This window comes from Neopsephotus bourkii, unplaced genomic scaffold (genome assembly GCF_033783945.1).
Source record: "Neopsephotus bourkii isolate Nb327-2 ecotype Australia unplaced genomic scaffold, CSIRO-AGI_Nbou_v1 NB_1824, whole genome shotgun sequence".
Classification (NCBI taxonomy): Eukaryota; Metazoa; Chordata; class Aves; order Psittaciformes; family Psittacidae; genus Neopsephotus; species Neopsephotus bourkii.
The window spans coordinates 1-25,339 of NW_026902297.1; the positions used below are offsets into that span (position 1 = coordinate 1).

Consider the following 25,339-nt stretch of genomic DNA (forward strand, 5'->3'; position numbering starts at 1 on the left):
TGGGAAGGATTCCTCCTGGCTTCCCCTCCTCCTTGGCAGAGCATGAGACTCAAAAAGTCCTTGGTCAGAGTAAACATTACTGAGCAACAACTAAAAACATCGTTGTTATCAGCATTGTTTCTAGGCTGAAAGTCAAAAACAGCACTGCACCAGCTGTTAAGGAGAAAAATAACTGCTACTCCTGAACACTGGACATCTGTCCTGTCTGGGGACTCCCAGTGCGAGAGAGAGAATGAAAAACTGGAGGGAGAAGGGTGGTTAGAAGGCTGCTGAGGCTCAGCACATTATTAAGTGTCCTAGCAAAATCTGGACATCAAATAAAAGGTTCCCTTAGGCTGCAGGAATATCTAACTCAGGAAGCATGAGCCAAGCCACAAAGAAATGAGAGTTAAAGCCCACCCCATAACAACCTTACTCTGTGAAGGCTGCCCTAGGTGGTATTCTCAGCTACTCCGTAGAGGTTTCACATGGACTCCTCAGCAGCAATGCCACCTCAGACAGCTTCCTCATACTTGACTGATTGTCCTGTCCACTGTTACACAACAGTAACCAGGTGAGGAAAATGGTGATTATGAAATCACTTTCATTGTACCTTTCTAATTATAGTAAAACTATTTTGTCCTGAATTACTGGGTTTGACTTGGCAATGTTGCAACTGAGACAATTTTAGGACCCTTACAAGCACAATGCCAGAAGAATCAGATGTCCTGAAACACTAAATCCAGGAGGTAGTTTCATCTTTCCAAGTAACAGCATTCATTTGAAGTTAACCAGAATGTATGTAAGTAGTGGCAACCCTCTAGTAAGCATCAGGAAAAAAAAGAAATATTGGTCCTCCCTGTCCAGTCTGAAGCAAGTCAGATGGGTTGTGACAGCAAGAAATTTCACTTCTCTAGTTTCAGTGAAGACAAAATAAGCACCTTTCCATCGTATACAGGAATACTCCACAGTTGTAATTACCCACAGTCATGAGCGACCATAGAAGTTTGATGTTGTAGTTCTTCAGGCAGAACTCTCAATTGATAATGTCTTCCTTTTAGATACTCTGAAGCAGGCAGCTGAGATAATAAATGACAAGCATTAAGAAAGACTCTCCTAAATAGTAGGTTTTGGAATAGCAAATAGCACAGATAAGCTTACCACTTCAGGCTACTAAAGTAGATTCCCTGAGCCTGAGCCTTGCACTTACACCCTGTGTGATAAGAGATGAGAAACACACCTGTGTTTAATGAAAATATTGCCAAGCAAATGAGTTTCTAATTCAAAACACCACAATTCATTAAGTAAAAAAGCCAAAAACAAAACCAAAAAACAACCAACAAAACAAAGTGACAAATATTTCACAGGTAATTGTATGGATTAAGAAAGGAGTGGGGTTTGATGGCAAATTTCTAATAGCAGAATGTTAATAGTCTTCTCACTTTTGCCTGCTCTGTCATTGATCGACTCTGTTGCTTTCAAAATATGCCTTCCTATGTACTTAATGGAGGAAAATAACCAATCACATGGATTTTGTAAATACTGACATGAAAGTTACTAAAGGCCCCACATGACCCTGAGGCCACTAACAAATCTTACTGGTCCTGACAAGGCTCAAGTGCAGACTCTACCCACAGCCCTGCCTGCAGGCCAGGGGCCATTTAAGCCCAAGCCTGGGCCCCGAACTCTGTTGTTAGGGCACTTGTCTTCAGGTTTGGCTTTGGACCTGTCTCAAGGAAGGACTTTGGACCCTTTAGTTGCTTGTCTGTTACCCTGAGAAACTACATCACTAACTCAGAAGCTACTTGTGTCTGTGCCATTGACGTGGATTGCAGCTATAGGAGGCAGAACAAACATCCCAAGGAATATTGAAGAATGGGATTTTAATATGGATCTTTCACATAAGATAACAATGTTATTGGAATTGCATGTGGAAATAGTAAAAGAGTAACATTCTTCATGCTTTCATCCCTAAGAAACATAGGTCATGAAAACGTCTCAATATGTTCTCCCCACTGGGAAAAAGAATACTTCACCTGGGTCAGAGGGGTGTGTGAGTAGGAAGAGTAATTAGGGTTCCTTATGCCCGTTCCTATTTCTAGTCTATACAAAAATATCCCTCTTATGGGATATGGGATAGTTCAGAGGAACAAATTCCTCACCTTGAGGCTGCAGTGATGCTGTGTCACGTGCTTAGAGCTAAAATACTCCTCTGCAGGAGGCTGCTCTTCCTATTCTGTGGGCAAGCCTTATAGATCTACTAGATTTCTGTGAATTCCTCAGTCTCAGCAGTCACCAGTCCTCTGAATTGCAGCTGTTAATGACGGCAGTTCTTAGCTATCTGTATTCAGATACACAGCTGTTCAATTCAAAGCATGTATGCATGAAGACATGATAAGAAACCTCTCCTTGCATACAAAAGAGTGGTTTCTGTAACACTTTAGTTGCTCATCAAGCCAGATAAGAAAAAAGCTGGAGAGCATATGTAGAATAATCATCAACTAGCCAGTCCTCCAACAAAATACAGAGCCAATGCAGAAGGCAGCCTAGGGACAAGTTGAAAATTAACTACTTGTCAGTTCCACGTCTCCAACCAGGAAAGGGTGCTCACAGAATTTGTTATAAATCAGTCTGGAGACCCTCCAGTTATCTTGAAGCTGTGTATCTGCAGGATTTTTTCTCTCTGCTTTGTGTTGATAGGTCACTGGACTCTGAAAAGCTCCTCTGGCTGTTTGACGAACAGAAGATTTGAAGTGCCAAAGTGATAGCAATGAATAGTTTGAAGACAAATACCCTGGTGCGTTTCTACAAGCAGCTGAAAACTATCTGTAGTCCAGCAGCAGTGCCAGCACGACTCTGCAGCCTGGCCACCTCCACTCATAAAAACAGGACTGGTGCATGTAAGTGTGCTTCATTTTATTGAAATAGTGCTGGCTACCTACAGCAAATTGATTGACGGGTTCTGAATTTAATAGACACTGCAGTCGTTAATTTTGAAAAGTGTAAGCCACGAAACTCTCCAAATGTGGTGTACAGGATAACTGCAATGAATCACTTCCTGAGATGCAGGATACTACTAGAAGATGTCAAAGATTTAGTTATTTAAAACACTGATTAATTTATTTAAATATAAGCTGGTGCCAGCCAGAGATTGTGTGTCTACTTGCTCATGTGCAGATAATGTCAGCTGGAGCAATAGTAAAGAGTAATTTTTTACATCTAGGAATCCTTTTGTTTCCTAATTTCCCCCCCATCAATGTATTTAGCAGTTACTTTTCCCAAAGAACAGCCAGATCCTTCCTTGAATACTGAGATGTGATTTCCTTCTATTTAAACTATCAAACAACAAATTTTGTATTTACTTAACTGATGAGAAAAGAGATGGTTTTGTGGCAGATATAAAGCAAAGCAGAATGGAGACAAGCACAAGGCTTTGTTTATATTGAAAGCTGGAAGAAATATTCAGAAGCTTTCGGTGTTTAATAGCCTTACACTTGGAAATCCATTTTCAAGACTACGCCAAATTCTTTCTGCCACTGAGTGACTAGCATTTCAAAAAACCTGGTAGATTGGCTGCCAAGTTCAGTGTGCACAGTGTTTTAGATACTCCTAGACATGGAAGCTTTATGTAGTACACAGCATGCAAGCTTCCCTGCCACTTAGCACGTCAGAAGTAAGTCAGAATAGGTCTTATAAAGATACAGTGTTTGCAAAGTTTTTCAGAGTTCTTAGACTAAATATTCTTTTTCTTTTCTTGTTACTTAGAATAGAAAATGCAAATTGTATCCTGAAACCTTAAACCAGAATGGGTACTTCCATCTACTAATACTTGTTAATATAGCAGTTCCTTATTTTTTTTTATTTATACCTTCATTTTTAAAAGATGCCTTCTCAATAATCTAGAAGATGCCTCATTCTAGAAGCAATATTAGCATTGAGTTGTTTTATTAGAGAAACAACCACATGAAGGAGCTTAATTCCTAATGCAATATTTAAATGATCACAGATGCATCCCTGACCCCGTTTTCCCCTTTTCTGTGCTTTCGTAGTACAGCTGGAAAGTCTCTTAAACTTGTACTTCCTTTCCTTTTTTCTTTATAAGCATGCTCAGAAACTTAGAATCACAGAATAATAGAATAGTTAGGGTTGGAAAGGACCTTAAGATCATCCAGTTCCAACCCCCCTGCCATGGGCACAGACACCTCCCACTAAACAATGTCACCCACCCCAAGCTCTGTCCAACCTGGCCTTGAACACCACCAAACAACTTCATTTTTTCCCATTAAGACAAGGAAAAACACACTGTTCATCTATTCAAAGAAAAGCAGTACAGTAATGTTTAGAAAAACTATGATTCAGCCTTATAAAATAGCAGCTTTCCTAACAAATTCATATTAATTGTGTTAATTAGTCTGTACAACTGTGCATCCCCTCCACATAAGAACATGTGCATATGAGAGACGTATTCTAACAGTCAGAAGCAATCTCTTTATCACTCCTTTAGCTGCAATTTATCAGCAGACTTTTTCAGCTCTGGAAATTCAACAGCTAAAACCAAAAGCTGTGCCAGTGAGTATAGTGTTGGGGCTCATACAATACGGCTCATCATGTGCAGGGATATGAATTACTGCTTCAGAGGGGAAATCCAGATAATCCACTGTAATTGTGGTTTAAAAGTTCTGTCATGACTCTGTATTTTTATTCATTATTTATTCAGTGTTTTTATACTTGAAGACATGAAGATTGCAAGCGAGTATTCATTGTGAGTCCAACAATTTCCAATTTCAGAAGCCACACAAGACAATATGAATGAACATCTTTCATTAAAAAAGTATTCAAACCATGAATCAGCAGCACAGGATCCCTCTAGACAGTTCCTAATTCTGCTCCTTGCTCAGTTTTAATATGCTACTAAGCTTTATAGCCTATAGAATTAAAAACTCAAGGAATGGAATGTATTACAGTTAAGTGTTACATTCCTGTTTCATCAGTGAAATTACTGATCTAGGAAAATTATTTGAAATGTTCAGTGGAGTAAGAAGGTAAACTGGAGAAATACCACGATCCATAGAACTCCACACAGGATGGAGAAAGTAATTACTTTACGGTTACCCATGGCTCACTGGTTTCCAGTAAGGGGTTAATGATGTATTTTTTGCTATGGACACTTGTCCCTGGGTAACTGTACTGAGAAACTGAAACTCACTTCACGGTAGCAAGATTTCCAGGAAGAGATCATACAAGGCTGTTCCATTATAAAACCATTGCTGTTTAAATTAACTGCAATTGGTATCCATCTTTTTTTACTCTTTTCAATTTATTTTTTCCTGTTTTGAGTTCAAGACAGATGCTATTTATTACTTAAATCTTCCTTTATTCCATGACATTCATGCAGGAAATGCCAAAACAAACTGATTCAGGAAAATGCTATCTTTGGAATGGCTGGTTTCAGCTGCCAGTGAACAGACACCAGCTCTGAATAAGCCAGCCTGTAGGTTCCTCCATCTGCTGGCTAGACCCTGTGCACAACATCCATTCAGAGCAAAAAGCACATTCAATTAAATTCAGCTATTCACAAAAAACCCTTTTGGTGACAAAAACTTGATCAAAGAAATGGGAAAACTGGACTGTAGATTTCTTGGGTAATGTCTGCAATATGAAGTTCACCATTTTCCCAAACTTCATCTCCTTTCTCCCCTCACCCTTCCCACACACAGAAGCAGTCTCTCGCCGATCTGTGTGGTGATGCTTTCACTCAGCAGTTAACTCAAGATGTTTGCTTAGAGGATATAAATTAAACAGTTCAAAGACTGATACTTTCTAGTGCCTTTTCTGGATTCCTCTTGTCTCCTCACAAAGACAAAAGCATATTTCTGCACTTCACTAACAAAGAACTGTGAAAACATTGCTGAGAACCATGGCATATATGTATGAATTTCTAGTGACATAGACTACCACAGAGGATGTCTGTACTAAGCTCTGTAGTATGTTGTACCATGGAGGCAGTGGTTTCAGGCACCTTTTAATACAATAGAGAGAGTTGCTGGAAATGCTCTTCATAGGGATTTTAAGATTATAGAACACCCAAGCAGTTGTTGCTAAAACAGAGCTCAATGTATTTTTCTCTTTTTCTTTTCTTAGCCTTTTAGAAGTTACAAGAAAAGCAGAATCCTTCAGGTTTTGGTTTTTAATTATTGTAGAAGTACAGAAATAACACAATCCAGGTGTGCCATCTCCAGGACTGCACATACAACTGCAGAAACTACACAAATTGTCCATGAGAGATCTTCTAAGCCCTTTCCATGCTGAGCTACTAAGTCTGCATGCATAATTTCAGCAAACGTTTTTATACAGAAAAGATAAAGCCTCTGTTTGCTTTACCTTGCCAACTGGAATCACCTCCTTCTTATCTGGACTTAGCCTCAGCCACTGCCTTCTCATCCAGCCTCCTATCGCTGCCAAACATTCTGGAAGCAGAGAAAAGCTCAGCATTTCACAATCTGCTGTGCTTTTCTGTAGAGCTTAGAGTACTCTGTCAGTTACATCCATTTGATAAAAAGCACTGGACTGTTTATCAATAAGCTGGCCTAAATCACAGTCCAAATCTGACATCAATTCAACTGAACTTTCAACACCTTGTCACAATGGACCTCAGCCAGCCATCACTGTTATCCTCCAAAATCTTGATTCATACTAAAAAGCTTCAAAGAAATCAACCTATTTTGGATTTCCTCTGTAATATTAAATCCAAGTGACTAAAGCAGAGCCTCAGTCTTCTAAAGTTTGAAATGGTTCTCTATTGAGTTTCAGTTATATGTTTGGGTTTATTTTTCAAATTCAGAATGTGTTGCTATGGAAAGTGCCCCTGGTCACCTTAGGACAAAAATGCACTTCCTTCAAGTAGGAACGCTGTCCACCATGCTGTCCTCCCTCTTTTACTTCAGAGCTGGGTGAAGGTTGTTTGAAAGTCCCTGTGTAAACAAACCAAAATGCTTCATTCAACAAGTTGGGACTTTTTTCCTTTTCTTTTTAAAGATTAAACCCATAAAGACTGGAATCCCCTGAAGCTGAGTACCCCTCATTCTTACTTGACAACCACCAATTTTCATACTCTTTCTTCTGATTCTGTAACCCATACATGAGAACTCTCTCCTCCCCAGGATTCCTAAAGGTAAATTAAAAATGAAACGTTGAAAAATATTTTGTCTCTTTAAATCAAGTTTACAACAGTGCAAACTGGCAGTAAAACTTTTCGTTTAACTCAATTTATTTTGGATTTTTACCATCAAACTGTGGCCTTCAAAATATTTTCTTGGAGATTGTGTTATAAATTAATGCTAATCCAGTAATCTTATACACAACCCACATTTTCATCTGGATCTTGATTCCCACTCCAAAGCTTTTGAGACTTGTATCAGTGCTAAATGAACTTTTTAACAATTATGCCAAACAGACCACAGCTGCAATTAATTATAGAAAATAATTATAAAGATTTGGACTATTTGGGTGGCTCTATACATCTACTTCAGCTGGGAGTGGTAAGGAGAAAAACACACAGTGCAAGTGTAAGAAGCCTTCAAACACTATAAAATTAAATGGAGCATCACTGTGTCTGTCTGGAAGATTTTAAATAAAATAAATCAAGCACAGATAGGTCTGTTTGTGGCAGATCTCTCTTCATGAGTGACTCACATTTTGCTCATGCTTGTTATATTACAGTATTTACTGAACTGTTCAGACAATGCCATGGATATGGCATGTAAAAAGGTAAACGGTAACTAGAACCTTCCTCAGTGAGCTGATTGCAAATGAGGTGCGCGTAAAAGCAAAGGGTGCAAACTGCACACTAATAAATTCTCACCTTTTTTGTTTTTTTCTTTTTATTTAAAATTTGCACATTTGAAAACAGACCTAATAGATGCAGTTTCTATTTCTCTTTCTACTCAGATTCTGCATCACTCATCCAGAAGGCCAATTGCCAGATTTCTGGTTCTGGTGTTCCCTATACACAGAAAACTTTCTCATTCAGGAACGAGAGAATGTAGCTAAAACCTCCCAAATGGTCCAGAAATGCAGCAATTTTGGAAAAACATGAGAACAACAGAGAGACTGTAATTCTGGCTGCCATTGTTCCCCCCAGCTTGCTGCTTGAGAGCCATGTCTCTCTCTTGCATAAACCACCTCTAGCTGGGACATGGCCAAGGAGACACTGTGTATCTGCAGTGGTCGAGAAAAGATTTTGGCCATGCTAGCTGAGGACTGTGCAGAAAGTATAGAGCTTTGGTTTCCTTTTGCAGAGGTAGTTTTTGCCTTTCTGTCTGCAGTTTCCAAAACAAACCATCCCAATGCCACTGAGCACATATTTTGAAGTGGTTTCTTTAACCCCCTAGAGAAGAAAAGGTTTTTTTTTTCATCAAATGCTGAAGTTTTACTTAAATAGCGTGTACATGTAAAAACTGGATGGAGATTCTGTGAATGATTCAGAAGGGAAACAAAAATGTTCAGGTCAAAGTTATTTTTCTTTTAGTTCTGCACCAGAACAGCCCATTGTTTCCGCAAGCCTAAGAACTTTCCTGTGGTTGTGCTGTTCAACACACAAGAAATGACTCATTCTGCTCACTTTAGTAGCTCTATAAGAAACTTCGCATTTTCAAAAGCTTGCAGGATCTAATTCGTAAAAGCTTTACAAAGTTTGTCTGTCTTAATGCCATAAAGTAGTGGATTTTGAGGCTTTTTTTTTTTTTGTGTCAACTGCTTTTAACACAGACAAAAGTGATAGTTGTGCAGAAGCCAGGTTATGCTCTGCAACAGTAAGCACCTATACTATGATACAGGGCACACATACATTAATTTAGTAGATGTGATTTCTAAACTGCCAGAGATTATTAGTTATATTTAGAGGACACATCATGGAAGAATGGAATGTGAAGGAATGTCATTCTTGCCCTGGTAGATAAGAATAAAACCCAGTATCTCTTTATACTGAATATTACAATACCTGAAGCTACATCTGGGCTTCCTGCTGCAATTAGAAGCATGAAGCTCATTATGAGCTGTCCTCACGACCAGGAGCTACCTGTTGCTCATAAGTAGCTTCAGCAACAGACAGGTCTGACCTGTACTAAATACGGTTGCCCAACCATGATCAATTGGCTATTAAACTGTAATTAACCCTGAATGCAAAATTGCATTTACGGGCAGCAACTGTTTTCAGTTTCACCAAGTACCTTTCTCTTCAAGTTACAGGAAACTGTTATGTTGAAGATAATACATTAGCCATCCTGAAAAACATTGAGACTCAAACCACAGTTCATGTTTGCAACTGAATCCTGATATACAAAAAAGGTCTGTGCTTTAAAGAAGGTCTGTGTTGGCAAGGAAGAAGTAAATTAAATTCAAACCCCTATGAAGATAGGCTGAGAAAGTTGGGGCTGTTCAGCCTGGAGAGGAGAAGCTGCGTGGAGACCTCAGAGCAGCCTTCCAGTATCTGAAGGGGGGCTATAGGGATGGTGGAGAGGGACTCTTCCATCAGGGACTGTAGTGGTAGGACAAGGGGTAATGGGTTCAAACTTAAACAGGGGAAGTTTAGACTGGATATAAGGAGGAAGTTCTTTACTGTTAGGGTGGTGAGGCACTGGAATGAGTTGCCCAGGGAGGTTGTGAATGCTCCATCCCTGGCAGTGTTCAAGGCCAGGCTGGACAAAGACTTGGGTGACATGGTTTAGTGTGAGGTGTCCCTGCCCATGGCATGGGGGTTGGAACTGGATGATCTCGAGGTCCTTTCCAACTCTGACTATTCCATGACTCTATGATTCTGTAAAACATCCTGAGATTACAAGCTGTTTGCACATCTAATGATCTGTTTTCTCATCATGTAGCCGCTAATTGCCAATCACTTGCCAGATTTCAACCTCTTACTCAACTCAGGAGTACTCTACATACATTATACTGTGAATGCAATGGAAACTTCTTACAAAACGTTGTAAACTAGAGCAATCACTTCTTTGTTGACTGTATTTAGTCTTATCCCCACTTCAACAGAACATTCTCAGTGCTACATCAGGTTCCTCATGAAAATTCAGAAGTACTCACCCTAAAACACCCCCCGAGGGTAAATGCAAATGTGCAAAGTGATTTTAAGAAAGTAACCAAGAAACAGGATTCACCGGAGGTGGCCAGATGAAGGCCAGGAGCTGAGGTGTGGTGTTTGCTCCTGGCTGCTCAACAGCCACAGCAAAACTGAGGACTTCCATCTCTGCACTTTCACTCAGTCCTCTTCTACAGGCTTTCCTTTGTGTTCCTCACTGGGAACTGTAACAGAGAAAAAGGGGCAAGGAGTAACCAAGGTTTTAACCTGTTTCATCCACCTGCCTCAAGCGGTTTCACACAAATCCCAGTTGAATCTGCTCCTTTTAACCATCCTGGGGTGGGCCTGTTTCGGCCTCCAGCCTTTGGGGCAGATGCAGTTGGGTAAAATGGCTGTCATGTTAACCTTCCCCAGCTTTCCCGTGTGCAGTTTGGACAGGGACACCCGTATCCCTGGGGGAGAGGGATCGCGCTCCAGCCCACCTCCAGCAGGGTGAAACCAAAACCTGCTTGAGTAAAACTAACTAGACAAGAATAAAAGCTAACTCCCACTGAGGTGCGCAAGCAAGCTGTGTCGCTGTCACCCTCAGGGCAAACGCATTTTTGAGGTGAGTCAGGCACAGGGATCAGCCTGACCACGGGAAATGGCGAACACACTCACACAGAGATGTACTATCTCCTCCATAGCGTTATCACTGGTAAAATGCCGGTGGAACCCAGTCCCCGCCTCTGAAGGAGAAGCAGCCGCCGGGTCCCCGCCGCCCGCACCGTCTCCCCTCTGCCAGCGACACCGCCCGCTCCCCTGAGGGGATTGCAGCGGCCGGGGGCCGGCCCGGAAAGGGCTGCGCCGCTCTGGGCCGGGCTGTGGTGGGCGGTGGCACCCGGCTGCTCCGCGGTCTCCTCAGCGATGCTGCCGCTGCTTCGCCGCGCTTGGGTGGCCGCCGTCTCACGGCGGGGGACGCGACGATGCAGCCTGGGCGCCTGCTGCTCCTACCGCCTGCGAGACGTCCGTGAGTGCTACGGCCCTCCCGAGCCCCTGCCCTCAGGGGGGAGCCGCTTCCCTCAGGGGGGCCGCGTGGCTCCCTCAGGCCCGCGCTGTCCTCGCCCCTCGAGCGGAGCAGCTCCCGCCTGCTGAGGGGAGCACGGTGTCCCCCCGCTCCCCTTGCTCTCCCCGCCCGGTTCATCGCCTCCTGCCCACCGCGCTGAGCCCCGTCGGGTTGCCCAGCGCTCGGGCATGGGCAGCGACCATGTTCCTCGGTCGCTTCCTGGTCCCGAGGGGGCTGCCGATGCCTCGAAAGTTTGGATGAGGCGGAGACACCAACTTCGGGTTGGCTTTGTCAGTGGCCGGTCCTCCGCAAAACCTGAGGAAATGGCAGTAACAGTAACGGGGATGTGAGGCACTTCTGGGGACTATTTTGTTTGCCTTACCTGTGTGTAGTGGCCTTTTGCGGGCCGATAAAGTTTGCTCCTGGCTGAGGAGACCGAAGGGGGGGGGGGGGTGTTTAGCCACCCCTTATGTGAGAGGTTTGTTAAAATATTTAATTTGCTTTTATTTTCCCCTTGCAAAAGACCACAAGCGGTTGTAGGTAATGAAGTAGGCAGTAATGCAGTGCCTGAAAGCCTCTCCAGTTTGGGTTCAGTGAGTGGGCATAGCACAAAAACCCTTTACTGGTGTTTCATCAGTGTGGGGCAGTAGGTGAACAAGTGCTCCCCATCCACACGGATCTTGATTCTGCTTTGAAATAGAATAAAATCCTGCAGAAGCTGTATTCATGCAGCTGTATCCAAGCAGCCCTCAAAATGTGTAGTTTGGAGTTTTACAGGTGTGGGATCAGCTGCAGGTCCTGATTGTATAAAACAGCCTTGGTCAATATGGGCATGGCTGCTTCAGGGCGCTACACCCTCAGCAGTGGTGTAACCTGTAAGCACATGTAGGCGAAAGACGAGCACCTTCAAGGGGGTATTTTTGCTTTCTCATCTGAGTTGTCCTGCGTCTGGCGCAGGCTGACGTCAATTGATGGTACTGGTGTATGAAGAAAGCTGAAGTGGTGTGCTGAGAGTCAGGCAAAGTTATAAAGCAGAAGCCACTTTAAAATCAATCTGCTGTAAAAGAAGAGTTTTCTGGGAAATAAGGGGACAGAATTTCTTTGAAAAGCACTTTGCAAATGCAGTAAGGTGTCATCAACACAGTTGTATGTCAGATTACTGCACTTCCCTGTGTGGCTTTGAGTCATGCAACTGGAATGTGTTATTGTTTTTACTTTTCTGTGCATCAGCTGACTTGAATTAGCTTTTGGAGCCAATATGCCAAAGCATCTTCCCTTGCCAAAAAGTCCTGAGGTATTCAGTTGGAAGTTCTGTATTGTGCATTAGAGCCTGACTCTCTTCATCATCTTCCAGTGCATCCACTCTGGCAGAGTCCGCTTACAATTCCTGGAGGCACCCGACAGTCTCCTATCAATATCCAGTGGAGAGACAGTGTTTATGACCCCTTCCTGAAGCCTCTGAAAATCAGCTATGACCCAACAACCTGTCTTCACATCTGGAACAACGGCTATTCATTCCTGGTTGAGTTTGATGATTCTACTGATAAATCAAGTAAGAAAAACTCAGAAAAATCTGTTTAATGTCTTTATTAATGCTTAGAGAGGAGAAATACTTGCAAGTTGTAAAACCTCAGGAGAAGTGTTGGAAATGAATGTATAGTGAAAGAATGTTTTAGCATTTACAGTGGTGGGAACTGTAATGCAAAAGTTCTATGCAGGCCTTACTCTTACTAAGTATGTACTACCATGAACCCTGCACAAACCCTGTGTTGCAGGTTAAGAGTTACTCACATTGCACAAGCCTTAATCCCCTACCTTTTTTATTAGGTCTCGTAATATCACAGCTTTGCTACATGAGTCAAGCTTCAGTTGTATGTATCTACTTAATTTTAAATGAGATTCCATATTACACTTTATTAAATAGTGAAGTATATAAAATTTTAAATACTAATCTGCCACTTATCTCTTTTGCAGTGTTAACAGATATATTTAATGCATTTGAAATAACCGGTAACAAAGTTACTTAAGTTTGGAAAGCATACACACTTATCTCAATAAGCTCTTGGAAAATTGAGTAATACTAAGTTGCTACCATAGGGAACAGAAGGTGCATGTGTTCCTGTTAATTTTAGCATAAGCAGGAGTTCATGCATGAAAAATCAAATTATGCATTCCAGTAATTTACTGTGAATAAGCATTCTGACCTGAGCAGCTACATCTTCTTTTAATGCTCAGCAGAGTGAAGCGACTTAAAATGGAGAGAATTCTACCAATTTCCAGATGTTTGTGTCCATTGTTCCTTTTAAAAGTTGACTTTACCAAAAGATATTGCTCGTGTGTATAAAGAAGTAAAGGTAGGTGAACTGGTTGCAGTTGGTCAGGGATATTGTGAAGCACACGATTCATGTTGATCACTTGTCCTGGAAGGAAAAATTGGGGGACTTGGGGGAAGTTTGAACCTGTTTGATTAGAACTGTTTATAAGGTGGCTGCTTACCATGAGAGATGCTGGAAACTTCATAAGGGATTTAGTAATGCTCTTGGGAGGGAAGCTTTCAGCGTGCTTTGTCTGTACAATACCAGTATTTTTGGTTGATGTTTTGAAAGAGGCTGATGAAACAATACAGCAAAAATGGTAGTGGTGGAATGCATGGAGCTTTGAGGCTTGTGTGATATTTGGGTTTTTTTTGTTTTCTTGTTTATGGCTGTTCACTCAGAATACTTGTTTCCAACCAGAGAGTATTCTTGCCCTTGTTCATTCGAGTGCTGTTGTATGTATGAAGAAATCAAGTATTGCTCTTGTGGTTTTTACAGTACAAACTGCTACTGCATTAAGTGAGGTAGGTCAGAGGAGAGACTAAGATGGAGACATCACTTGTTAGCTCATCATTGATTTTAACTAACTTTAGGTTGGTTTTCTTTAACTTAACAGTCTTTTTAAATTTAACAGTCTTTTACTTGATATAGCCATATCCCAGTATCTGTTGAGGATGCATTCCCGAAGTGTAATGGTTTGCAGTTTGATGGATAGCAAAGTTCCTTTGTTTTGTTTATTTCTTTGTTTTCCCTGCCAGGACTGATGTAATGGAGGGGAATTGCCTGCAGAAGTTAACAAATACACAGTGTTTAAATGCACAGAGACAGTGTTTTGTGACATAGAGGCAAGCCTCAGGACTGTCAGCCAGAGGGGTGCTGGCCTTTCAGAGCCTGGCTAATTGGAGCGCATTACAGCTCTGAAAAATCTTACCCACTTCACAGTATCACAGTATGTTAGAGATTGGAAGGGACCTCAAAAGATCATCGTCCAATCCCCCTGCCAGAGCAGGAACACCTAGATAAGGTTACACAGGAACGTGTCCAGGCGGGTTTTGAATGTCTCCAAAGAAGGAGATTCCACAACCTCCCTGGGCAGCCTGTTCCAGTGTTCCGTCACCCTCACTGAGAAGAAGTTTCTTCTCAGGTTTAAGTGGAACCTCTTGTGTTCCAATTTGTACCCATTACCCCTTGTCCTTTCATTGCTTCATCTGTAAGACTGAACATTTGAGGTAAAGATTTAAGTGTAAGCATTCTTGCTGCCTCTTTCTGAATGGCTGGCTTATCACCATCATCTCCCTCGAACTGAAGTCAGTGAAGGGTGATGATAGCTAGTGGAGGATGACATGAAATGATCAGTGACAGGTGACAGGACTGCAAAATGACAGAGAAAGAACAGATGTTGCTGTATAAATGACCAGGTTTTCAAGTGCCTACCACTCTCCTCTGTCTTTTCTGTCTTTACTTGCTATTTCTGATTTTTCTTTCTGCCAGCTTCTGTCTAACAATAATAGAAATCCAGAGAAGGAAGCATAGGAATAAAGAAAAGCAACAAAATTGAAACAGAAGATGAAAAACACAAAATGAAGTATGCATCCAAGATAGACAAAAATGCCCAACTCCTGAGATGAGGCAAATCAAGACTTGGGCAAAAAATGAAGGTAGTGCTGCCATGAGGTGTTTGATTATGAGCAGATCAGGAAGATGGAGAAGAAAAGAGGGTTTGGGAAAGGTATGTACTGAGTGTGGTCCTGTCTGTGTGCACAAATGCCATCTGCTGCAAGGAAATGAGACAAACAGATCCAGGGTTACAGTAAAAAGCTGATGTGATTATTTCTGCTGATTGTTGTTAGAGTTCCATTAGACTTCTGTTTTGTTTTGAAATTTTCAAAACTGGTGAATTGAGAAGAAATGAAATGGGAAAAAATGTTTGTAAAGGGACTGTAAATTCCTGTTTGTTTCCTGTCACTTTCTGGTGTCCACTACAGGAACCTGATTTTCTACAGGGGTCCCCTGTGCCTAACTTTACTCACGAGGCAAACATTCAAGTAAACATGATTATTAACATGAATGTAGTTGCTTGTGGGTTGGCATCCTCACAAAATCAGGAATGGGTAGTCTTAGTGCACAGAGACTTCTAATTCTGAAGGACTTTGCAGTGGGCCACATCTTCATCCTATCCCTTTAAGTTACGTTTCTGTATTGTGATTTTTCAGTGATGGTCAGTATTGCACTTCTGCTAAAGGCTCAGCAGCAGCAGATGAAATAAATGTCAATTAATTGACATTAGCTTACTCTTTTATCACAAACAGGCCTACTTAGTTAGAATTCCAAAAATACTGGCTGGTTTTCATTAAATAAAACCCAAAAAACAAAAACACCTGACCTGGGTTCAGCAGTAGCAATCATTTTTTCTCTTTCGTAGTAGCTGGTGCAGCACTGTGTTGTTGACTTTTGGCCTGGGAACAGCACTGATAACACTGATGTTTTTAGTTATTGCTCAAATGTTTGGTCTGGCCAAGGACTTTGTGAGCCTCATGCTCTGCCAGGGAGGAGGCGAAGCCAGGAGGAAGCAGAGACAGGACACCTGACCCAAACTAGCCACAGAGGTATTCCATACCACAGCACGTCATGCCCGGGATGTAACTGGGAGTTACCCAGAAGGGCACTCACTGCTCAGTTGTGCTCGTTTTGGCAGGTGGTATCGTATTCTCTTCCCTTGTTATTTCCCTTATAATTATTGGTGGTAGTAGCAGTGGTTTGTGTTATACCTTAGTTACTGGACTGTTCTTACCTCAACCCGTGGCAGGTACATTCTTTCAGTTCTCCCCATCCCTCTGGGAGCTGGGGTGGGGGCAAAGGAAAGAAAGAGGAGGGGGGAGAGAGAAACTGCATGGCTGACTTGCCAACAGGGCTTAAACCACGACAACACCCCCCCCCCCCAAAAAAAAACAACCAAAAAACAACCAAACACACACACAAAAAAAAAAGAAACAAGAAAAGTTCTTAATAGCTTCATTGTTTTTGCCTTAGCATTAAAGTGATTAACTTCTTCTCAAATAGTGTGAGATTATGTACTTTATACAGTGGTCTGCTGTAAAATTTAACCATGATACACAGTTAAGTGAAAATCAGCAAGTGGGACTTTACAGCTGCATATTTGTTGTTAGCCCTTTGGAAGTAATTATGGTCTCTCATTTACCAGGTGCTGTCCTGTAGTAACTAGGAAGAAGGCTTTGCAGCATGTTCCTGGCTTGATTAGGAAGAAATGAGTAAAACCCAATAGTACATAGAAAGACTATGCCTAGAGTTTTTAATTCATGTATTTGCAAAATGATGAGAGGCCTTCTGAAATCAGGAGAGCAGACTCAATGCTTACCTGTACTCTTGGCTAAAAAGTGCATTAAAGCTTCCAGAAACTCAGAATCTTGTGCATAGATACTTTATGGAGTGTAGCTTGAACAGTTCACAGTAGGCAAAATATTAATACATTTCTGGCTGTGCAGAAAACCTTTAACATTGGTTATGAAGCTGAAAGTTGTATTGAAGCAAAATAGTATATTTGGGCTTTTGTAACTTGAAGAACAGCAGAATTGAATGTTTGACACAGTGTACTGATTTTTCTGGCAAAACTTGATTTTTGAAGGCTTGTCATGGAAAATTTCAGTGTTTTTCATAGGTGCTGAGGCTTTGCTGGGATGTCATTTAGTAGATGTATTAATTGCTTTGTCATTAGACATTTTTCTTTGGGATAAGGCAGTTCTCATATGCCTGCTCAAAGAGGATAGATCATATCGTGTAATCATCACTGCCAAACTGGATGTGAATGGGGGAGAAAATTCCCTTGAGGGGAGATGGATGAGGAGACTATTTAGCTTATCTTCAGTTTGATGTGGTTGATTCATACTGCAGGGGAAACAGTGGTGTGTTTGCTTGTACAACTTTGTTGTATCAAAGTAAAGTGTACAAGTAGCCAAGCATTAGGGGACTGTTCCAGTTAAGGCAAATTGCTCCACCTGACCTTTTTACTGAGCAAGTTTATTTCAAGGAAGATCTTGCTGTGTTAGTTGTCTGGACAATTCTAAATCATGTTTATTAATATGTGTGTCTTGTTTTGGTTTTTAGTAATTGATGGAGGTCCCTTGGAAAACCAATACAGGCTAAAGCAGTTCCACTTCCATTGGGGAGCTATAAATGACTGGGGTTCAGAGCACACAGTTGACTGCAAATTTTACCCAGCAGAGGTATGAGATAAAATGCTGAACAATGCAAATGCTTGTGGGGACTGGAGGCTAGGTGTCAGGCTGTCTGTGACTGTACCGCATGCTACAAAATTCCGAGTCTTAAGCATTAAAGCTTACTGTTAAAGGTCAGACCTGATAGGTGCCAGAGCTCATCCACCATTTTATTAGTAAGTTCACATTCACTCTGTTTTCTGGAGAACACAGTCTTAAAATTGAACATTGGCCCCATTACTGAAAGTTTCAGTTAATGTTTTCTTCTCCCTGAATGGCCCTGGGGGTAGCTGCTGGACAAGCCAATGGCAGACAGTGAATTATCATTGATATTCCAGCTCTGTAGGGATGGAGTAGCACAACTCTGCTTGGCCTTCCCCCTTTTAAAGGAGAAAAGGATGAAACGGAAAGCAGACTGAGGATGCAATTGGGTCTTAATGAACTCCCACATCCTAGCTGATGTGATGCAGATCAGGTGGGCAGCAATTACTGAGGTAGGTGTGCAAGCTCAGATCTCAATAAAAAGAATGTAGGTGCTTTACCTCTGAGCTCTGCCATAAGCTGCAAGTTCACATTTTCTTGGGAGTACAGTGAATGCCCTGCATCTCAGCTGCTGTCTGTAGTGGGCCTCAAATCTTCAATCCTTACTGCTTTAAAATCACAACCATTACTAAATGCTTCCAGAGATACGAAGCACATACCGAATACTCTTTTAAAAATACATATTTAAAGAGAAAATGAAAGATTATTTGTCTCCCCCATACCTGTAAATCAAAAGGCCTAATCCTGCTTTCCATGTATACAATTGTCTTGTGTAGACAGAGCCTCAGCTAATGTTAAAGGTTATTTCCAGTTATCAACAGTTTTTTATGTGTTTTTTAAGGTGCTAGAATAACATACAGCAGAGTTCTACGGTAATATAGCAGTTACCATTAACACTTTATTTGTGTTTTCAACTCCTAAGCAATCATTAGAGCAGCACAACTTTTGTGAGTAAGTAACTACTGAGGCAGAAAGAGAGCCAATAAAAAGGACGGAGCCAGTGGGGATGAATATAGTTGCTCAGAGAGGAAAATACGACAGATATAAACACAGTAATATGCCAAAGATGAATTTTGAAAAATGGTGATTTTTGAGAAGGTGTTTCTCTTCTGTGAATGTGTTCAGAATTATGCCAAGGTATTTGTTAACAGCAAGTTACCGTCCCCAGCTTCTGAGGCTGGTTCTGGGTATCTGTTCAATAGACAAAACCCCTTAATGGAGTTCTTGCATTGGACTGTAAGTAATGGCTTATTATGTGCATGAAAGTGTTCTTTAGCAGAGTAGCATGCTCTGTACCATTCTTGTTAAGAAATGAGTGTCTTTCAGTTTCAGGTATACTAAGCCTTTTTTGTGCTTTTAACTAGCCTTCCTATAATTAGTCTCCCACAGACAAAATCCCTTTCATATTTGTGAAGTGCGGTTTACGGGTCTTTGGCTATTATTTAAAAAAGAAAGAAAAAAACCCAACAACCAAAAATAACAAAAAAACCCAACCAACAAACAAAAATAACAAATAAAAAAACCCACATTCTTTCCAAACACCACTTTGGTTCTCGTTTTTGTGCTCTATGAGTTCTGAGGTAGTTCACTGCAGTGTCTCAAATTGCCAAGGACCAAAGAGTAGAGTTTCTTGATGCCATTGCTGTGTTCTGTGCACGTGTTAATTTCTCATTCATTTATATTTCAGTTGCATTTAGTACACTGGAATGCTGTTGTGTACCCAACATTTGAAGAAGCTGTAATGGAAGGTAACGGCTTGGCTGTTATTGGAGTGTTTTTAAAGGTAATTTCACTTTGTGTAATAAGCTATAACAATGCCTTTTTATTTTGTTAAGACCAATTTAGGACTAAATACCTCTAGATTGTTGTTGTTTTCAAGAAATACTGGTTAAGGTAGATATGTAGAATGTCAGCTTAATGATTCTCTAACTCCTATCTGTCTTCTGCAGCTAGGAGCACATCATGAAGGGCTGCAGACACTGGTTGATGCCTTGCCAGCAGTTAAACACAAAGTAAGTATTTTTAAGTGTCCCACCCGTTGTCACTCAACATAGCTAATGCAATCATTAAACATAAAGAGTACTTTGAGAAGAGCAAAGCAGTAGTAGTAAAGGCTTTCTTCCTTAAATGTCAGTAGGGGGCCTGATTGTCACCTTGGATAAATTGTTTACTGTCCTGAGGTGGGAGGAAAGCTAATTTTTAAGGAAGAATTGTACACTTTAAGCTTTCCAAACTCTTGTTTTAAGAAATTATGCTCCTCAGATTTTATCTCCTTAGAATGGCAGGCACATGTTTAACGCTGGCCCTCACTGACGCTTCACTGATGCCTGCCCTTCCACTTCCATGAAAGCAGGTGCCCTTGGATTAGTTTTTATATGTCATTTAACTGGAAAGAATTTGCTGTGCTGTGTAAAGCAGTAGTCTATTTCTTGTGGAATTAAGGCTTTCTGATTTTTGTCTGGCGTTTGAGGAGATTATTGTTTGCTTATTTTAAACGCTCTTAAGTTTTCTGCAAAGGGGAATGGCACTCTTTCTTCACAGCTGATTTCTGATTCTGCCAGGAGAGGGAGCGCTGCGTCTCTGTAAGTGCTCAGTAGCAGCTCATGCTCTTCCAGGGGCCCGTGCGTTTTTGAAAGCACACGTTGAAAATACACATCAAGAATTTTGCTGGCTTGTAAGTGCATCCAGTTGAAGTCGCTGTGCCATTATTTATCTCAGGAAGGATTTTCCAAAATCCAAATAAACCGAATATTTATGGCAGTGACATAAAATTCTGCCAGATAAATGCCAAACAAGTCAGTTCTGGGCTTAAAAGACCTATGCCCATGATGAGAATATAGTATTTTACAGCATGCGAGTTTGAAAGAAACTAAAGCCAAGGTCTTTAAAAGAAAAATACAATATCAAATATAATGCTCTTCAAGACGCATGTGGGCTGCTCCAAAAGGGATCTAATTCCCAAAGGATCACCCAGCAACTCATCAGCACTTGGTTTGAAATGTATGAAAACCTTTGTTCCCTAGTTATCACTGCCTTAAGGACAAAACAATGAGGAACATTACCCAGCTTAGGAGGAGGAAGGTCAGATAATACCCATTCTGATGTATTTGCATCTTCCTCTCACATGCAGGGTGAAAGGTCCCATCTAAAATCTCTTGTCCAACACCCTATTGTTGAAAAATCCTATACTGTAGTATTTTTTCATTCTCAATGGGAAACTGATAAAACCTGTCACAGTCTTCCCTTTCTGCATTGCCTGTATATCCTGGAAGTATCTCAGAAGTAAAACATTCAAGTAGGAAATCATGGGCTCTGAAGCTCCTGCTGTCTGGTGTCTCACTTGTGGAGGTGAATGTGGAGACATGAATACTTGATATGATTTCAGTAAAACTTCAGTCATTCTCCTTTATCCAGCTGCCTAAAATCATGTGGTGAAAAAGGCACTATTGTTTGCAGTCTATTAAGCGTATCTGGCAGAGCAACCTGAACTTATTCCATCATTTATTCTTTTATTCTTTTTCTTGTTTGCTTCTAGCTCCCACAGAGACACAGTCAGTTGTTCCTTTGCACTCCTTGTTCTTCTGCCCTGAATTCCTAATGGCTTGTGGGGACAACATAAATACTTAAATTTTGTCTACTCAGTAGCTGCCTCTAGCACCTCAAACCCAGCTTACCAATTTTGCACAAGTTTATGGGGGTTTAAATTATTATGTTATTAGATAATTATTAATAGTCACAATACCTATTTTTGCATATGCATACATAACATGTACAGTATTTAATATTGTTTTGAATCATTTAATATTTTTAAGTTTCTTTTTTTGCCTCAAAATACAACTTTTAATTTTTTTTTTCTTGGATTAGGACACTGTTATCGAGTTTGATGTCTTCGATCCCTCCTGCTTGATACCTTCATGCCCTGATTATTGGACCTATGCGGGCTCTTTGACTACTCCCCCACTTACTGAATCAGTCACATGGATTATTAAGAAGCAGCCCATAGAGGTTGATGAGAATCAGGTAAATCTCATGCTTACATTTCAAATCGTACCATATACCTTTTTACCTCCCTGCCATGGAGGGCAAGGTGCACAGAAGTAGTTGCTTACCAGTACCAGTAATTCTCTATGAATACAGAGATTGGTGGCTGCTTCACACCCAGTATTTGAATAGGAATCCTGACATAAACAGCAGCTGATATTGAAAGACTTAAGATCTCTCTAGTAAGCAGTTGAAGATACTTCTCCAGCTTTCCAATACTTTTATCTTGATCAGTGATAAGCAATGCCTTATGGTGGAAGCTGCCCGTTAAAAACTTTGAAGGTTATTTGTTGTCACTCTGTTTGCTTTCCTTACCAGGTTGCAGCTCTTTTTATGGTAGGGAGTGAGAAGAAAGGACATGTTTTCTGAAATTCCAAAATCTGACCTTGTGTACGTGTTCTCGATAGTCATGTTGTGCATTTGCACAGGAATCTTGTGAAGACTGCAAGAGCTCATCTGCTGTTCTTCTCTTGTGTGATGTCTGAAAATACAGAAGTGATGGTGGGTGGGTGGCTCACATGCCATTCTGATGGCCATAGTGAGTTTCCACTGGATTTTCTCCTTTGCCTTTTGGACATGTTTTCAATATATTTGGCTATACCATCCTTGAATTCCCCCCCTTTTTTTTTTTTAATTCCTTTTTAAAATGGACAGACAAATTTTTCAGGAAACGTTTGTATTACGGAAGTTATTTCAAGTGTAAAAGTTTGTTTACAATTGCCCGTCCTTAGACTAACCCTAACTTGACACCATAGGCCTTCTGTTGCTTTTAATTTCACTACTTCATGTTTCAATGTGATGGTATTCCTTGGTATGAAGTAGATGTAGGGACACGTAGAAAATGATCAGAAGGAGGACTCATTGGAATTCTACTACTTTTGTGGGTTTTGTTGGAAGTTTTCAGGATTTTTTTTGTCTGTTCAGAGTTGTGCGGTAATTGGAAGGGCATTACAGCATAGAACAAGTCTTGGAGATTGTTGCGAAGCAACTAAAAATTAACAACCCCCAAAAATCTACTGTTATTTAATGGTTTAAGAGGCACTGAGAATTATGTGTGCAATCTCAACGGGATTCAGTGCACCCTCAGCAAGTTTGCCGATGGCACCAAGCTGTGTGGTTTGGTTGATAGGCTGGATAGAAGGGACGCCATCCAGAGGGACTTTGCCACGCTTGTGAGGTGGGCTGATGCCAACCTTATGAAGTTTACCTATGCCAAGTGCAAGGTCCTACACCTGAGTCAGAGCAATCCCAGTCACAGCTACAGGTTGGGCAGAGAATAGATTCAGAGCAGCCCTGTGGAGAAGGACATGGGGTTGTTGATCAATGAGAAACTGAACATGAGCCAGCTCCAGTGTGCACTCGCAGCCCAGAAAGCCAACCGTGTCCTGGGCTGCATCAAAAGGAGCGTGACCAGCAGGTCGAAGGAGGTGATCCTGCCCCTCTACTCTGCTCCTGTGAGACCCCACTTGGAGTATTGTGTGCAGTTCTGGTGTCCTCAACATAGGAAGGACATGGAACTGTTGGAACAAGTCCAGAGGAGAGCCACGAGGATGATCAGGGGCTGGAGCACCTCCCATATGAAGACAGACTGAGAAAGTTGGAGCTGTTCAGCCTGGAGAAGAGAAGGCTGCATGGTGACCTCATAGCAGCCTTCCAGTATCTGAAGGGGGCCTATAAGGATGCTGGGGAGGGACTCTTCATAAGGGACTGTAGTGACAGGACAAGGGGTAACGGGTTCAAACTTAAACAGGGGAAGATTAGGTTGGATATAAGGTACAAGTTCTTTACTGTGAGGGTGGTGAGGCACTGGAATGGGTTGCCCAGAGAAGTTGTGGATACTCCATCCCTGGTGGTGTTCAAGGCCAGGTTGGACAGAGCCTTGTGTGACATGGTTTAGTGTAAGGTGTACCTGCTCATGGGGGGGGGGGGGTTGGAACTGGATGATCCTGAGGTCCTTTCCAACCCTAACTATTCTATGATTGTCTCTAATTTTTGAGGCTTTGGTTAGCAATTGTTAAGTGCAATGACATGAGGCAAATTGTGAACTTACTGGGGGGGGGGTTGATACAATTTTGTATGGAGAGTCATGGTCCAAGCTAAAACTCTGAAGAATAGTCATGTATGTGATCTTAATATTTTAGTCTACATAAAGGAACAGGACAGGACAAACTGAGGACTGTTAACAGAGCAGAGAACTGAATGCATAATGGAGCATTATTATTTTCAATTGAAACTTTTTTCATTTCTGTTCTTTTTTTTTCTTTTTATTTTTGTTCCATGGTTCTTTTTCACTCTTGTTCTTTTATGGCGTAGAAAGGCTTATAGTTTACTTGACATTGTAATGCCCTTGTGAGCATTAAAGCCTGACCTGCTGCATACTTCATTTTAATCCCCAATTAGAAACCCGTGAGTATAACAGCTACGTAGGTTGTTGCTTACTGAGCTTCCATTTCTTCTGGGCGCCAGCATACGCACGTCAGTATAAGCTAAAAGAACTCCAGAAAAGGTGTAAATTAAGAAGGTTGGAGAGGTTTATTTAAAGACAGCATATGTTCCATCTCTGGAAGTCAGTTTCATCTCAGATGTGCCACATTTCAGATTTAGTTTGCCTAAAGATAGCAGATGACTGACAGTTCATCTTCTGCACTGGTATGGCTGATGGTATATCTTTACCAGCAGGTGACAAAGAAGTGCCACAGGTCTGTGGTAAAAACTTCTCAGAATGCAAATGTAATAATACCTTTGATTTTGTTACCCAAGCATGAATGATTGTGTTTTGTCGTGAACTTCAATAACTCTCCAGTTAGTAAAGTCACAAAACCGGACATTTCTCATTCTCAGCTGGAGGCGTTTCGGATGCTGCTCTTTACTTCAGATGGTGAAGAAGAAAAGAGAATGGTAGACAACTTTCGCCCTCTTCAGCCATTAATGAACCGAACCGTCCGTTCATCCTTCCAAAGCAGGCATCTCTTGAATGCTGAAGAGCAGCCCAAGGACCATGCCGAGCAGATGAGGCCATAGATGGCCCATGAAATGTCAGTCCAGACTGCAGTACCTGGTTATAACAGACTTATTTTTTCAATTATTTTTCCTTTTTCTTCAGTATATGTCACAACAGTTCCACAGCCAGACAGCCAGCTTCAGTTCTGCTAAGTGCCATTTGACTTTCAGTAGAGAAGCTGTGGAGTTTTTTAGTTTTGCTTTCTTTTTTTTTAAGAAGTAATATTAACCTGTAACAAATTGACTTGCTTTAAAACAGGAATCAGTAAGGAAGTATTGACAGCTAAAGGAAGAATAAGGGCAGGAGATCTTTTCTGAATTGTTCTGCCTCTTTTCTGAATTGCTCTGTCTTTCTTTAAGTGCTCTTTCAAGTGACTTGCACAAATCAGTAATCCCAACTAAAAACATGTAGTCAAGCAGGAAGCGTGAAGAAGTGAAAAGTATTAGGTTTGTGATCAGTGGCACAAAGTCTAATTGGGGACCTATAACTAGCAGTGTCCCCCAAGGGTCAGTACTGGGACCAATATCGTTCAGCTTGCTCACCAGTGGTTTGGATGGAGGGATAGAGTGCTGCCATGGGGAGGAGTGGCTGATACCC

The 25,339-nt window shown here is 41.4% G+C and overlaps 1 protein-coding gene across 3 annotated transcripts; it reads left to right on the forward strand.

The window, feature by feature from the left end:
• Positions 1 to 2,566: 2,566 nt before the first annotated feature.
• LOC133206929 (carbonic anhydrase 5B, mitochondrial-like) lies at positions 2,567 to 24,955 on the forward strand. 3 transcript variants are annotated; one of them, XM_061343262.1, is made up of 7 exons: positions 2,572 to 2,879; positions 12,466 to 12,663; positions 17,549 to 17,667; positions 19,388 to 19,483; positions 19,650 to 19,712; positions 21,565 to 21,720; positions 24,583 to 24,955. In XM_061343262.1, exons 1-7 carry the CDS (start codon positions 2,750 to 2,752, stop codon positions 24,760 to 24,762), a joined length of 942 nt encoding a protein of 313 aa, XP_061199246.1. In that variant the 5' UTR covers positions 2,572 to 2,749; the 3' UTR covers positions 24,763 to 24,955. The 3 variants fall into 3 exon arrangements, with proteins under 3 accessions (XP_061199248.1, XP_061199246.1, XP_061199247.1); XM_061343263.1 differs by lacking the exon at positions 2,572 to 2,879 and adding an exon at positions 10,862 to 11,075; XM_061343264.1 differs by lacking the exon at positions 19,650 to 19,712 and having other exon boundaries at positions 2,567 to 2,879.
• The last annotated feature ends 384 nt before the right edge of the window (positions 24,956 to 25,339 follow it).

Excerpts from the sequence above, each read along its gene's own strand:
- LOC133206929 (XM_061343262.1), top strand. The coding sequence starts at position 2,750 with ATGAATAGTTTGAAGACAAATACCCTGGTGCGTTTCTACAAGCAGCTG. Across the intron at positions 19,484-19,649 it reads TTATTGGAGTGTTTTTAAAG|CTAGGAGCACATCATGAAGG; the intron begins GTAATTTCACTT and ends TGTCTTCTGCAG. Across the intron at positions 19,713-21,564 it reads TGCCAGCAGTTAAACACAAA|GACACTGTTATCGAGTTTGA; the intron begins GTAAGTATTTTT and ends TTCTTGGATTAG.